Source organism: Ciconia boyciana, chromosome 17 (genome assembly GCF_034638445.1).
Source record: "Ciconia boyciana chromosome 17, ASM3463844v1, whole genome shotgun sequence".
NCBI lineage: Eukaryota > Metazoa > Chordata > Aves > Ciconiiformes > Ciconiidae > Ciconia > Ciconia boyciana.
In genome coordinates, this window is record NC_132950.1 from 4,280,477 (window position 1) to 4,294,010 (window position 13,534).

Here is a 13,534-nt window from a genome sequence, read left to right on the forward strand (position 1 = left end):
TGGTTTAGATTAGCTGCACGCTGATGTTGCTTCAGGACTGAGCCCCAGCAGGCATGACATCCAGTGCACAGCAAAGGGCTCTCTATCCCCACTGCTGCCTGGTACTTGCTGGTGATGCTGGCGCTCACAGCCATGAGCAGCTTTAGCAAGAAGCCAAAGGCCAGATCCGGTTTTGTTCTTTCACTACAATTTTCCCATTAGGACTCTCAGTGAATTAAGTGTTTGCCCTATTTTTTGCAGACAGCAGCAGTTAATCCTGGTGTTGGTGAGGGCTCTGTGGCTCACGCTGGCTCAGGGACTGTGCAAAGCCACTCATCACTGCTAGCTGAGTTCACTAACCTAGGTGTCACCACATCCAGAAAGGATGGCTGTGCCTCCGTCCTGTGTCACAGCACCCAGAACCTCCTGGGAGCCTGCCCTCAATGCTGGGGACATAGTGATGGAGAACCTGAAACTCCTCCAGTAAGGAGGGTTACTGCCATTCTGCAAAGTACTTAGTTACTCTCCCTCTTCCTAACAGGCCTGTCATGGAGGTACCAAGTGACCAGCCCTTCAGCGAGGAGCAGGCTCGACTCTACTTCCGAGACATTGTCTTGGGCATCGAGTACTGTGAGTACCACCAGCACTGACAGCAGCTCTGCAGAGCGTGTGCGTTGGCATCCTGCTCAGCTGGGGAGAAACCTCTCTACTCTGGTGGGCTGTCAGTCAAGCAAGTGAGGTCCCCTCTAATTGCACATGACAGGGTTTGCAGTTGGCGGTGGCCCGGCTCAGCTCAGATTTACCTGGGCAGTATCACAGATGCCGGGAGCAGGTATTCCTTAGAAAGGATGTTGTGAAAATAGTGGCTTCCTTTTTTCTTCTATTTTTCTCTTTTTTTTTTTCCAAGGGTATCTTTGAAGGCAATAGCAGAGCCAGAAAATGGGTGTTTGTAGTGACACAGACTCAGCTTCAGCTGGAACAAATTGCTGTCTCCAGCTTAGCAGGGCAAGTGCTGGCTGTGGGGAGAGCTGGTGAGCAGCGCTGGGAGGGTGTCTGCCCTTGTCCGCTCCCTCCACAGCATCAGTTTCTGACTTGTTGTCACTCAGGGCTGTCTCGTGTTGAAAACCTAGCGCTGCTGTGCCCTCCTAGGGAGGTGGTGACTCCAGTGTGTTCCCAGGCTCCGTCCAGAAACTCCAGCAGCAGGTTTCCTGTTTGTGGTCTATTTGATTATCATAACCTTTTTTTAGTAAGTCTTCTCCCAGTGTGGCTGAGGCCAGATTCTTTGCTGAGCACCTGTCCTGAAGAGTACAAGGAGGCCACGGTAGGTCTGTAAATGACAGCAGGGATTTTTCTGGCCCCGTTGTAGTTGACACATCCCTGCTGGCATGAACCTGGCAGGGGTGAGAGAAGAGGGGTCCCTGAATTGAAGATACAAGGTAGAGCGGTCTGTGTGTTGGCATCTTGTGAGTGTGGGCCCCAAGGAGCAGCGAGGGCTGGCTGGTGTTTCCCCACATGGACTCTTAGCAGAGCTGGCATGTCCATGTAACCTCTTGCTTTCCACAGTGGGGAATGTGAGGCTGTCAGATGGTGTGTTTTGCTCACTGCTGATCTGCAGACCTTATGCTGCAGGCTTCATGGCTGGGCTTTCTCTTCTGACCTGTGCCAGCAGTGGGAGGACACCCATGAAACTGCTGGTTGCTTTCTTTTCTGTAAGATAGACCTCTGAAAGGAGCAAGCACAGTAGAGCTGGGCATTTATGGGTATAGGACACATCAGTACCATGCAGGGAGGTGTGGGTCAGAGAGCCTGGTGTTTTGATGTGGTGTGGCACTGGTAGGTGACATTACTCCTATGCCATGTCTAAACATATTACACTGCACATTCCCACTCCTCCTGAGCCTCCTACCAGCATTGTCACCAAGTCAGAAGGCACAACTCGGATCCCCTCTTGCTCACTCATGTTAGCCTGAACCCCTTCTCTCCCTTTTCCAGCAGAAGGTCCCTGCCTTTATCCTCAGCGCTGTTCCTTGCACTGGAGCAGTTCATGCACAGGGTGCTACCAGGGACCCATGTAGCATGGAGGTACCCATGAGTCAGCTAGTCTGCAGTTACTGCCTGTGTACCAGCTGGGCGCATTGTCAGACAAACTGCTGGTGAGCTGTGGTTGTCTCTATGCCTGTTTGATTCTGCTGTCCTCCTTGTAGACATCTCTCCATACTGTTTAGTGATCTCACCATTGACTGCTTTCTCCACACATTGATGCCCTAAAGAATTGACCATGGTTGAATGGCTGAATACGAGGAGGGAGAGATGATACACCTTTTGCAGAGGCAATTCATGCCTTGCAGATCTATTTGTTTTCCAGAGGAGTCAGCAAACATGTAGGTGAGGTCATCCCGTTACTACATCGTGTTTCGATTGCCAAACAGCTTTTGATGAGATCCATTAACAGTAGCTCATAAAGAAGCTCATAAGATTCTTTGGTTGGATGGCCTCTTGTGGATTAATAACTAGACAATCAGGAAAGTAGGAATACAGCTTTCACAATGGAGAAAAGTCACTAGTGCAGTTAGACAGGAATCCCTAATGTGGCCTGGGTTGTTCAATATATTCCTAAATGACCAGATAAAGGGTAGAGTACCATAAGAGACACTGGTGATCACATCTAGTTATTCAGGATAGTCATTGTTAGAACTGACTGCGAAGACTGGCAGGAAGATGCCATGATAGCAAGTGATGGCATGATAAAATGGCAGATAAAAATTCATGTTGCTGACTGCAGGGTAATGCATGAGGGGGAGAAACAACACTAAAAATACATACATAGTGATAGGCTCTAAATTAGCTGTTCTCACTCAGGCTGCGTTCTGGATAGTTCTCTTGAAAATGCCAGCCCATTACTTAGTGACAGTTAACAAAGCTAACAAGATTTGGGGAATTATTGGGAATGAAATAGAGAAGAAAACAGAAAATGCCATTATACAGTTATTTGGATCTCTAAGAGCTCTTAGATACAGGCAAGGAGTATCTTGAGTATTTTGTGCAACTTGGCTCAGCCTGTCTTAGATGCAGCTCTCTAGAACTGAAAAAAGCCTGAGAAGGGTGATCAGGATGGTCCTAGAACATATTCTATACAGAGATGGAACATCTTCTGTACAGAGATAAGACCAAAGCTCTTAAGATTTGAAAATTGTCATGGGAAGGGTTGATATGACAGAGGCTTATAAAATCCTAAGTGTCAGGGAACAGGCAATGAATGTTCTCTGCCTCTAAAAACACAAGAACTGAGGGGTAGCAAACAAAATAATCAGGTGGCAAGTTTAAACCAGAAGGAATTACTCTTTCGTGTAGTGTGTAATTAAACTGTGATGTTCATAGCTAGAGGAGATAGCAGGTGCCAGAACTAAATGGGCTGAAAGTGATTAGACAAGTCTGTAGAAGAAAAGATCATCAAGGAGTATGAAATATGAGGATGCAGGCAGGGTTTGCCATCGGGCTGCCTAAAGCAGGGAGTATGGGTACAGAAGGTGTTACATCTCTCTGCCTGATGCTTTTCCCCATGCCGTTGACCCTGGCAGGAGACGGGGTGCTGGGGTAGGTGGCCTTCGGCTTGGCTCCTCTTCCATCCAGCAGCTTGTCCGCACCATCCTTGAGGTTATTGATCTGCTGACCTGATGGCAGAGGTAGCTGCGCTGTGCCAGATTCTGGGAGACTGATATAGGTTAGCTTGGCGTCTCTCAGGCATAGCAACCTTTCATAAACCTGGCTTACTTTGGCAGTACAAATGCACGGTTTTGCTAGCAAATCTGAAGGCAGGGCAGCCAGCAGAGGGAGGGACAAGGACACTTGAGCAAGTGGTTGTCATCCCCAGTCAGTGAGCAGCATGCAATGTGTGAAAGGTCAGATACGTGCGAGACAGAGCCATGTCACCCTCCCTTTTTAGTCCACAGTGAGATTTTTCCAGCTGTTTCAACCTTTGGAAATAAATACCTGCTTCTTTCACAAACCAGAGGCAATAGCTTCAGATGTGCTTTCAGAAAGCCAACATGTAGCTGTGTCAAACTGAAAAGGAACGTTTCGTGCTGCTGTAGTGCTTTCAGCCATGCCTGCATTCATTTCACCGATCTCTGGTGGCCCCTGCAAGCTCAGCAGCTTCTTGGAGCCAGAGCAAGCCCCTTGCTTTTGTTGAAGACTCACTTGGTTTCAAAAACCTGCAGAGAACAAGTCTCTGAGTATAATGGATCTTGCCGAGGCAGAGGAGGGTGGTTTGCAGTGCCTTGGTCCATCTCTGTATTGAAATGCAACACCACCTCATTTTTTGTCTAAAACCAGTGGGTGGGAATGAAATCAATGTTTGCAAGTCTGACAGTCCAGAAGCTTCCAGGTTCTGCCAAAATCAGTCAGGTCACCCCAGGAAGTCAGTGAAAATGTATATATGAATGGAAAGCACAAGACTCCTTTTCAGTAGAGTTTGAAGGGTGAAGACTGCAGCTTTTTATATTCTCATTAACATTCATATTATAGCAGAACCTGTATGCCTCAGCTGGGAGATCCAAGCTCTGCTGCGCTGGATGCTGCTGGTGTAACAGTTCCTGCTTAGAGGAAACTTTAAGTTTAGAAGATAGTCAAAAAGAAAAAAAAAAGTAAAGTGTGGGTAGTCCTAAGCAGAGGGAGCAAATCAGGGCAATAAATTATAGGATGCCCAAACACTCCCAACAACAGGAACAATAGGATGCTTTATTTTGGGCTCTTGAGTAACCATTTACTTCATTAGTGAATTAAAGTTAAAAATGGTGTTCTCCCAGAACTGCTGGGTAGATGCGTGGCAATTATTATGTAATTAGAGAGGAAAAGTGCACCGTTTGTGCATGCTGAAGGAAAAGTGTTGCCAGGCAATCTAGAGATTGCAAGGTAATTTTACTGTAAGTGTACATAATTGTTATGTAATTTGGGAGACTCAATAACCATGCAGCTGCTTGAAGCTTGCAGTCGTCACAGCAGCAAATGCATCATTGCTGGTTGGGTTTTATTAAATTAGAAGTTGCAAACTGGATTCCTGTGGGAGCCTGCAAGGTGTTAATCGAGGCCAGTGCACTGCCCTTGGTGCAAATGGTATGTGGTGAGTGGGAAGGGGCCACAGGAACCAAGCTGATGGGAAACGTGAGCTGACCTTTTAAATTACTGGTGGTGGCACGCAGTCCACGGCTGCTGTGTGTCTGTGGGGACTGGACTCCACTTGTTACTCGTGACACTTGCCTGGGGTAGAGGCCTCCTGCAAGAGGGCTGGCTCTGGGGAGAAGTGTTTGGAGGGAGGCAGTGGTCAGTGTGATGAGAGCAGAAACATCCCATGCCAGGTGGGAAGCCTGGCTTAGGCATGGTGGGAGGCAGGGACAGATGCCCTGGAGAGAGCTGAGAGTTCCCCCATCCAGGCAATGGCACAGTGCTGCCTTGCTTTGTCAGCCGCTTTTGGCTGGGTTTCTGGGTTTAGTACGTTTAATACCAGGAAGTGCACTTTGATACATGCACTCTCAGCCTCGTTCACTGATCAATGAAGAAACAGAGGCACGTTCAAGGTCTGAGAGCTGGGGAGATCAGTGCATGGTAGAATATCCCTTCTTCTCGCCCCCAAACTGCTGGGAAAATATTTTAAGTTTAACTGTGATAATATGACTGGTTTACCTGTTCTGTTTTCGTATGCCTGTCTTAGACCTGGGCTCTGTTGTGTGGACTACTTCAGGAGTCATTTAAGCACATGCAAACTTTAATTCCCATCCTGGTGAAATGGGCCTTACAAAGGAAAGTGCTTTTGCTCCTGCTTGCAAGACCTCCCCAGCACTGATGGCATTGCACTAACACCCTCGTGAAGTGGGGAGGTAGGCTGTCTGCTTGTTGTGAGTTCCACTGGAGTGGTAATTTCAGAATGCACTTAAGTGCTTTGGATGGAAAAGTTTTGCTGGATTATTTGTGTCATTAACTAAAGCATGTGCTTAAAGCGTCTCTGCAAACTGGGGATATGTGCAATTACCTCCCTTTCCACTTGTAACTTCCCTCTACTAGTGCTTATCTGGGGTTATTTAAGCTTTAGTCTCCCTTCTAGTAAGGCAAATATCGCTTTTCCAATGATACTCAGCAGAAGTGGATGTGCTGGATAGTGAATAGTTGCTGAAGGAGTTAGCAGTCATGGCAGGAGTCAATCCTGAAAGCCAGGAGGTGAATAGGTGTTCCCCTGCAGAGCCAGGCAGCTGCAGGTCAGCCCATGGTGTTGCAGCTGGGACCCATCACCAGTGCTGGCCAGGTGGGCATCCAGCTGTGCACCTTGCAGCATGCTTTCCAGCACCCTGAGATCGGTGGCTCAGGCATTTCCTTGGCCAAAGGTTGTGTCTTGAATAGAATCATAGAATCACTAAGGTTGGAAAAGACCTCTAGGATCATCTAATCCAACTGCCAACCCAACACCTCCATGCCTACTAAGCCTCTGATATTGTTCCATTCATTTGTCCAGTCCCTTTTTAAACTTGTGTAAATCCTCATCGTCTGCTATCTCCTACTTACTTACTGTGGGGAGCAGTTCCCATTCAGGGTTGAGTCTGATCCTGCAGGTTTCAGCTGATGCCAGGAGTGACTTAAGAACAATCATGCCCTCTCCGTGCCACCCCTGGTTTATAGACCTCAATCACACCTAACTTCAGGGGTGGCTTTTCAAGGCTGCACAGTCCTTGTCTGTGCCAAGTGTCCTTCCAACCCTTTGACCATCTGTTAGAAAAAGCTAGCAGTCCTGGAGCCCCCCCAAGCCTTACTAATTGAGGGCACAACAGTATTTCAGAGTTGTCTGCTACAGTAAATGTGGCTGAAAATACTTACTGCAGGATTTGACATATCCCTTCCCCCACAAAGCCTACAGGTTTGCTGGACAAAGACAGATATTCTGCTGTTTTACTTTGGATTACCTGGATATGGTGATACCTGAATACAGGTTTGACTTCTTAAAGGCAGTAAAATTTCCTTCTAGATTGACTCAGCAGTAACTTATATTTAATAACTGCACAGTAAATGGGTTTGAGTGAAGGTGAATTTGGTGTCACGCCAGCTTGCTTTGGCAGATGAACAGTGGAAACCAATACCAGGTGAAGTGTGTAACAGGAGGATTTTCTTCCAGTTTCAGACTGTCTGCTGGCCAGAAACGTTTTCCTTGCTGTGAGCAGATATTTGGTTCAACACAAGGAGTGACCTTAAACTCTTCTCCAGTGGCAGGAGACATGCATGGGAGCCGCAGGAAAGGTTGAGGGAGAAGTGTACTTCATCAAAAGACCTGCCTGAATATGCCAGGCAGGTATCCCAGTTTGGTCTTAGGATTGGGACACAAGTAGCTTTGTTTAGTAAGAGCTTAAGTAAGGAATAAGAATAAGCAAACGAAAGGTCTGTCTAAGCAGGTAGCCCGGCTGTGACACTAGCCAGGAGCAGACACTTAACCCAGAACACACACGCAAGCTTGACCCAGGGGAAAACCCTGCTGACTTGCACAGTCAAGATGAAGCACAGCAGCTGTCCCTTCTGCTGTTTAGCTGCAAGCTCAGTATTTTATCTAGCTCACAAGAAGCTGAAACAGTTGCTGTCAGTGTGGCTGAAAGTAAGAAAAAACATTATTTTGTGCATTCTCTGGAGAAAAAGCACAATCGCCCTACTGTGATTGTGTCTAGGGAAACTAAGGGTAGCAGTTCTGGTCCCCTCTGTATGGTCTGAGCTATTGGGATGAAGGGAGGGTCACGACACGCAGCTAAACCTGTTGGGAAGTTACCTTTCCAGCAGCAGTTCTCTGCAGGGCGCCTGTATGAATGCCCGCAATGCTCTGGAGCCCTGCACGCTAAGCCTGGAGTAATAATGAAGTGCCTGACGTGCAGATCAAAGCTGGCTTTTCTGAGATAAGACTTAATCTACTTGATCATCAATATGTGAGTATAATTTCCATTATCTTAAAGGAAAATTTAAGCAAACAAATCAACAGCTGAGTCAACACAGGCTTGTCTATTCTGAAGAATACCTACTGCAATGTAAGCCCAGGGTAGGCACTCTCAAGCATCGGTAGCATAGATGGGTTTGATCTGGTTTGGCTCTTGGCAGACGTGAGTTCCTCGGGCCTCATGTTGGCGTGGGCCAGCAGAGCTGGGACATGAGTCTGTGATGGAGCTGCTGCATGCTCTACTGTGATTCCCAGCGAGCTACTTGATCCATCTGTGCCTCGGTTCCTGTGTGTGAGATGGGGACTTGCTCCTTCTCTGCTCCTGCCTCTTGCCTGCGCAAGTTCAGAGCCCCTCAAAAGTGAACATGTCGAGGTAGGGGCTCTTGACTGCAACTACAACTGCAAGGTACTGGGTGATATAAATGACACCACCAGGAGGGGCTGGCTTGTGTTTTATCATGTGCAGATGAGCTCTATTTAGATAAGAAAAAAAAACCAAACCCAGAAACGAAAAGCCTTTTATGTAGCTGCAAGTGTTGCTGATACATTGATCGATGAAGACTTTGTATAAGGGTGAGAGTAATTAGCTGGTGGAGCAGATCAGAGAGATGTGCTAGATCCTCTTAAGAAAGATCAGGCAGTTTGATTTTTGTTCGATGCAGTTACGTAAGCGATTGTGCTTGGGGTTAGAAGCAGACCACGGCACAGACTGTGCAGGTTGTTTTGGCAGTACTTGCTGCACGTACCCTGCTCCCTGCTTTCCCAGTGGTCCCTCGAACATTGGCACGTGTGTAGCTGCGGCAGGAAGCTCTGCCTGTCCTCTGTGACTAGTGATATATGGTGTGCTCATGTGGGTTGGAGGACAGGTGTAGAAGGGCAGCCTTTGGCAAGACTACCTCTGCTTCCTCTTCCCCATTGCTTCCTACTAGCAGTATCCCATACTTATCCCTTCCGCCAGGAGTGCAGTGGGCATCTGGGTGCTGAAGATGGAGCACAAATGGAAGCTGAACTCTTCCAAAGGACTGGGAAGTGCTGGGTGTTGGGATCCCCCTTTGTAACACCTGGGCTTAAGCAACATATTCAAGTGGCAGAGGCTTGATGGATGCAGGAAGAAAGTGGCAAAATAGCAAACAGAGCTGAGAAAATCGGAGCTGGGATCCCCAGCCCAGCTGCTACATGAAACCCCTGCAATGAGCTGAGCATGGGAAGGAAGGTGTTCCCCTTGCACAGCCCACTACATCCATGTCCTCCAGCTCTTTCTCAGCAGAGCATTGCAGACAAATACAGAGGCTTGCTTCAAAGAGCAGCCTTCTCTTAAGCTCTGAATGGTGGTGCAGCAGTTTCCTTGGGAGGGTGTTAAATCATTTCTTTGCTACAGGGGTGATGTGAGAGTAATACTAAGCAGACTCTGCAGTAGCACTATATGGATTGCTTTTGCCCTTGAATGGGAATGGGATTCTGTTTTTAATCAAGTATAATTCAGCCTCAGTAAATAGCAGGATGTGTAAGTGCATTGCAAAGTTTTACATGTATAATTTTTAAATGGGCTTTTAAGTTGGTATTAACCTGCTGGAGCTCTAAGGTTTCCAGAAGGGAATGCAGTGAAAGGCACCTTTTTCAAAAGGACCAAGGAAAAATCTCTCTTTTTCTAGCACTCCTATCTCTGCTCCCTCTTGGTCTTCACTGGCTGTTAATCTAGGCAGACAGTTCCCAGGCGTTTGCTTCTGAATGAAAAGGGAAGCCTATTTAGTCTCTGAATAGCCTGCGGTATCTAGAAACGAGGAGTATTTGTGAAATGTGTTGCATGTTGCAAAAAAAGCTGGCTTGTCCCACCGAAGGCAGCCAAGGGACTGAACAGAAAGAAATGATGTGCTCAGTGGGGCTTTGCTAATGAGCAGTGATGGAGCAGGGAGGCAGAACAGCAGGAGATCTGCGGAGACCCCAGGCAGGGCCGTGTGCTGCGCACACGGAGAGGAGCCAGCTGGCCCAGCAGCAGAGATCCTCCCCAAAATCTGCCCTTTCTCCAGCCCCATCTACTGTACCACAGCCACTGAAGATTCACCCCTGCCTGAATGCTGCTTTATGGTACGAGTGCTGCAGGATCTCTAAGCCACAGCACAGTTTATAGCCATGATGCTCCAGGACCTCGGCCCTACCCCATACCTTCCTGAGTGACTGGGGTACAGCTGAGCGGTGAGTTCCTCTCGGGGACAATGTGTCTGCTAACAGCACAACAAGTATCAACTTGGGAGTACTGGCTTTCTGCAAGAGTGTAATTTTGTAGTTATTAAAGTTGTTTGGCTCTGACTATTGCAAGTTTAGTTCTGCAGGGACGCTGACCCCAGTTTAGAGGTACGTAAGCCTATGCTTTCTTTTAATACCATTCCCACATCACCCTCTGGCTTTTCACAGAGGTGATGTTCAGCATGTGCCAAAGCAGTGTACTAACTAGCCATGTTTTTGTGACCTGGAAGTAAAAACTAGCTGCTCATTCCCGGGACAGTCAGGACCCAGAGTGTTTGCAGGCTTGGAGGCATCTGGATGGCAGAGTACCACCAGACAGCCGTGACAGCCTCTTGGCATTAAAGACATGCTGTCTTGTTGTCTAGGGCCAAGGTGAGAAACCATGTTTGTGGTGCTGATGAAGTTAGGGGAGAAGTGGGTGCAGACTGCCTGAAACTGCTGAAAGGATGTGAGTAATCCAGGTGTGCCACTGGAAAGGTTTTCAGAGACATCCTGGGGCAAGGTCTGCCATAAGGACCAGCTGTAAGGTCACAGGCAGCTTTTCATGAAGCTGCGGGTGCTTTTTTCTGCCCCTGTTGAGAAGGTGTGAAAGCAGGAGAAGGCAGCCCCAGCACAGCACACCCCACATCCTCTGAGAAACTGCTCTGAGAAACTCCAGGTTCCTCTGTTTCATACCTGAACACCCAAACCATTGTGTCAATGCTGCTAATACCAACTGAGTTAAAATACATTGTAATGAAGAAACAAAACAAAGCCCCCAAAAGCCAGATTTTCAATGAGACCTTTTATTTTGGGTAGTTGTTTCATATGGGCTCAAATTTCAACACCCAAGTATGGGTTCATCCCACTGCTATAGGCAGTAGGTGCAGTGTACTGCTAGAGGCTCTGTCTGAAATTGAGAGGGACAGAGGAAGGTGGTCCTTTCCCAACTGTTGCTCACACCCTGAGTGCTCTGAATCCTGCTCTGAGGCTGTACTTCTCCACCGCATAGCATCAGCCTTCAGCAGGCTTTTCTTAGGTGCCCACTCCATGCCCAAAGTCAGGAGACAGTCTAGACTTTTAGGCATGATTTCCCTTGTTTCTGAGCACACCAGGGCTCTAGGGTTTGACTAAGTCCAACGTTGGATGTGCCCGGTCAGGCTTCCTAACACAAGTTGTGATGGAAATGTAGTACATGCATCCTCACCTGTTGTACCTGCTTTGTTCATGGGGTGACTGTGAGGTTTAGCAATCAAGTATTTCTAACGCGCTTTGGGATCTCTGCCTAGACAACGCTCTAGAAATCCATGGGATTGTTATTCAGATGCAAATAGGCCTGAACTGCTGTTACCTTTCCACTGAAGTGAAGGATGGGTCTAAACCAGAATTTAATGGAGCACTGCACAATCAGACTTTCTCCTAAGGGCTCTGTAATATCTTACATTGTTTCATTTTCATTATGAAGAGGTATTGATCTATTATTTGAATTGGGTCTGTCGGCACAGAAAGTGCAGAGCATCTTGGAGCCCAGGGAAGTTGTTCCAGTGAGCTGCTGACCTCTGCTTTTAGAACAAAATCCTTTCCAGGCAAAAGCATCAAGTGGAACCATTTTGTCAGTTTGTCAAAGCAGCTTCAGTAGAGTGCTCTGCTTTGGCCAGCTCAACATCGGTTTTAACCTTGGGAGGGATGCAGACAGGTACATTTGCATGGGAATGACTGTTTTTCGGCTGTCTGCCTTGTGTGTGGCACATGGGGCCTGGGAGGGGAGCACTGATGGGATGGTCCTTCCCAAGGCTGTGTGCATCCAGCACCCACATCCCCATGGCTGGATGGTGTGGATCTCAGGGCAGTCTCGCTGAGGCTGACATCTGCATAGCTTTGTGACTGTTTCTGTAATGTTGAAAGCAAAAAACCCAATGCCTCATTGTGGCCAGTCTCTTTGAGTAGGACACATAGTAGCTGAAAGTTCCCTCTGGAAGGCACGGACTCAGCTTAGGGGTTCCCAGTTCCCCATGGAGAGAACTAAGGGGAGGTCATGGGTTGGTTTAAAAGAAAATCCCCAAACCCTCATGGAGCAAGCTTAGGTGTGGCGATACAGATATTTTGTTTATGTACCTTTAATGCACATTTGGGGTTTTATGTATGTTAAAAGTGCTTTTCCTTCTCTACTGTGCCTGACTCAGCCCTGCTCCTCTTTGTTAGCAGCTGTGTCACAATGTGTCCTTAGTCCCAAGGACAGGACAAGTGCTTTTGTTTGAGACCTCTGATCCTGACTTCCAGTGACATTCAATAGCAATCCTAACAAAGCTGCCTTTCCTACCTGCTGCTCTTACGTCTGCAGAGGGAAGGAACTTGCTCCCAGATGCTTCAGGCTGGTAAAATTAGAGGGTTAATTTGTGCTGGTGATTGTATTTAAGTGTAAGGTGCTGCGGCTGTCGCCTGCTCCCCTTGGGTGGCTCCATGGGTTGTGTGGTTGTCCCTTCTGTACAGTCATTAGCAGTCTGGAGGGTATCATTAGTGGTAAGCTTTTATTTCTGAGATGCTTAGCTCTCCCTCTGGAGTTCTGCAGGGATAACACCATCTTTTCCTCTGCATGTTGTGCTGGAAATGCAGATCATGCTGGTTTAACGAGTGCCTTTCCTGCAAGACCGCTGTCCCTGGGCTCCTTTCGCAGTGTGTGGCAGTGATGCTTGTGTCACTGCAGGCACATCCCGCTGCTTGGCTGGTCAGCCTTTGGCAAGCCCTGCTGAATTAATTGTTCCCTGCCCTTCTCCCTGCAATGCGTTATGTGCCAGAGATCTGGACTTGCAGCAGAAGTTAGTGGGTTGGAAAGTTTTTTCTGTGCTTAGTGGTGGTGGTGTTGTGCAGGTGAGCAGTCCTGCTTCCTTTCTGCAGCTCTCAAACGAGCCAGTTTTTTTTTCTATTTCCTACAAGCGGACTTGGGAATGATTTTGGGGGGGGAATCTTTTACTCATTGTTCTGCAGCCCTGTGTTGTACTGAACTGTACCAGTGGCAAGGCACAGCACAGGGGAGGATAAGACTGTGCATTTTGAAGCCTGAAGCCTGTTTTGGATAGCTGTGCAGGGGAGGACACCCACAGCAGCTGGCAGACTAGGACTTTAAGAATTGTGCCGCTTCAGAGCGGAAAAGGGATTTCAGGTTGCCTTCATCAGATTAGCAGCTCCATACCAAATCATTTCTTGGCGGACGTGAGCTCTTGCTCTTACAATTTTTGTGGTTGTAATGGAGCCTTGTTCATTTACACCAGCTGGTGCTTGGTGCACAATTCCTGTTCCCTGTCCTTCTCCCTTCATGGCTATTGCCTCTGTACAAGGCAGCTAGACGGGAGAGGATCTGCAGATAGTATAAGTCTT

General features: G+C 47.7%; 1 protein-coding gene across 7 annotated transcripts in view; it reads left to right on the forward strand.

The window, feature by feature from the left end:
* Positions 1–13,534, forward strand: part of CAMKK1 (calcium/calmodulin dependent protein kinase kinase 1) — a 108,389-nt gene that overhangs the window by 68,525 nt on the left and 26,330 nt on the right. For all 7 annotated transcript variants that reach the window (XR_012045550.1, XM_072882397.1, XM_072882394.1 and 4 more), the window contains one exon: positions 521–609. Coding sequence is in view for 6 of the 7 variants with exons in the window: in XM_072882397.1 (XP_072738498.1) it covers positions 521–609 (89 nt within the window). In the remaining variant the exon portion in view is untranslated. The remainder of the gene's footprint in view (positions 1–520; positions 610–13,534) is intronic.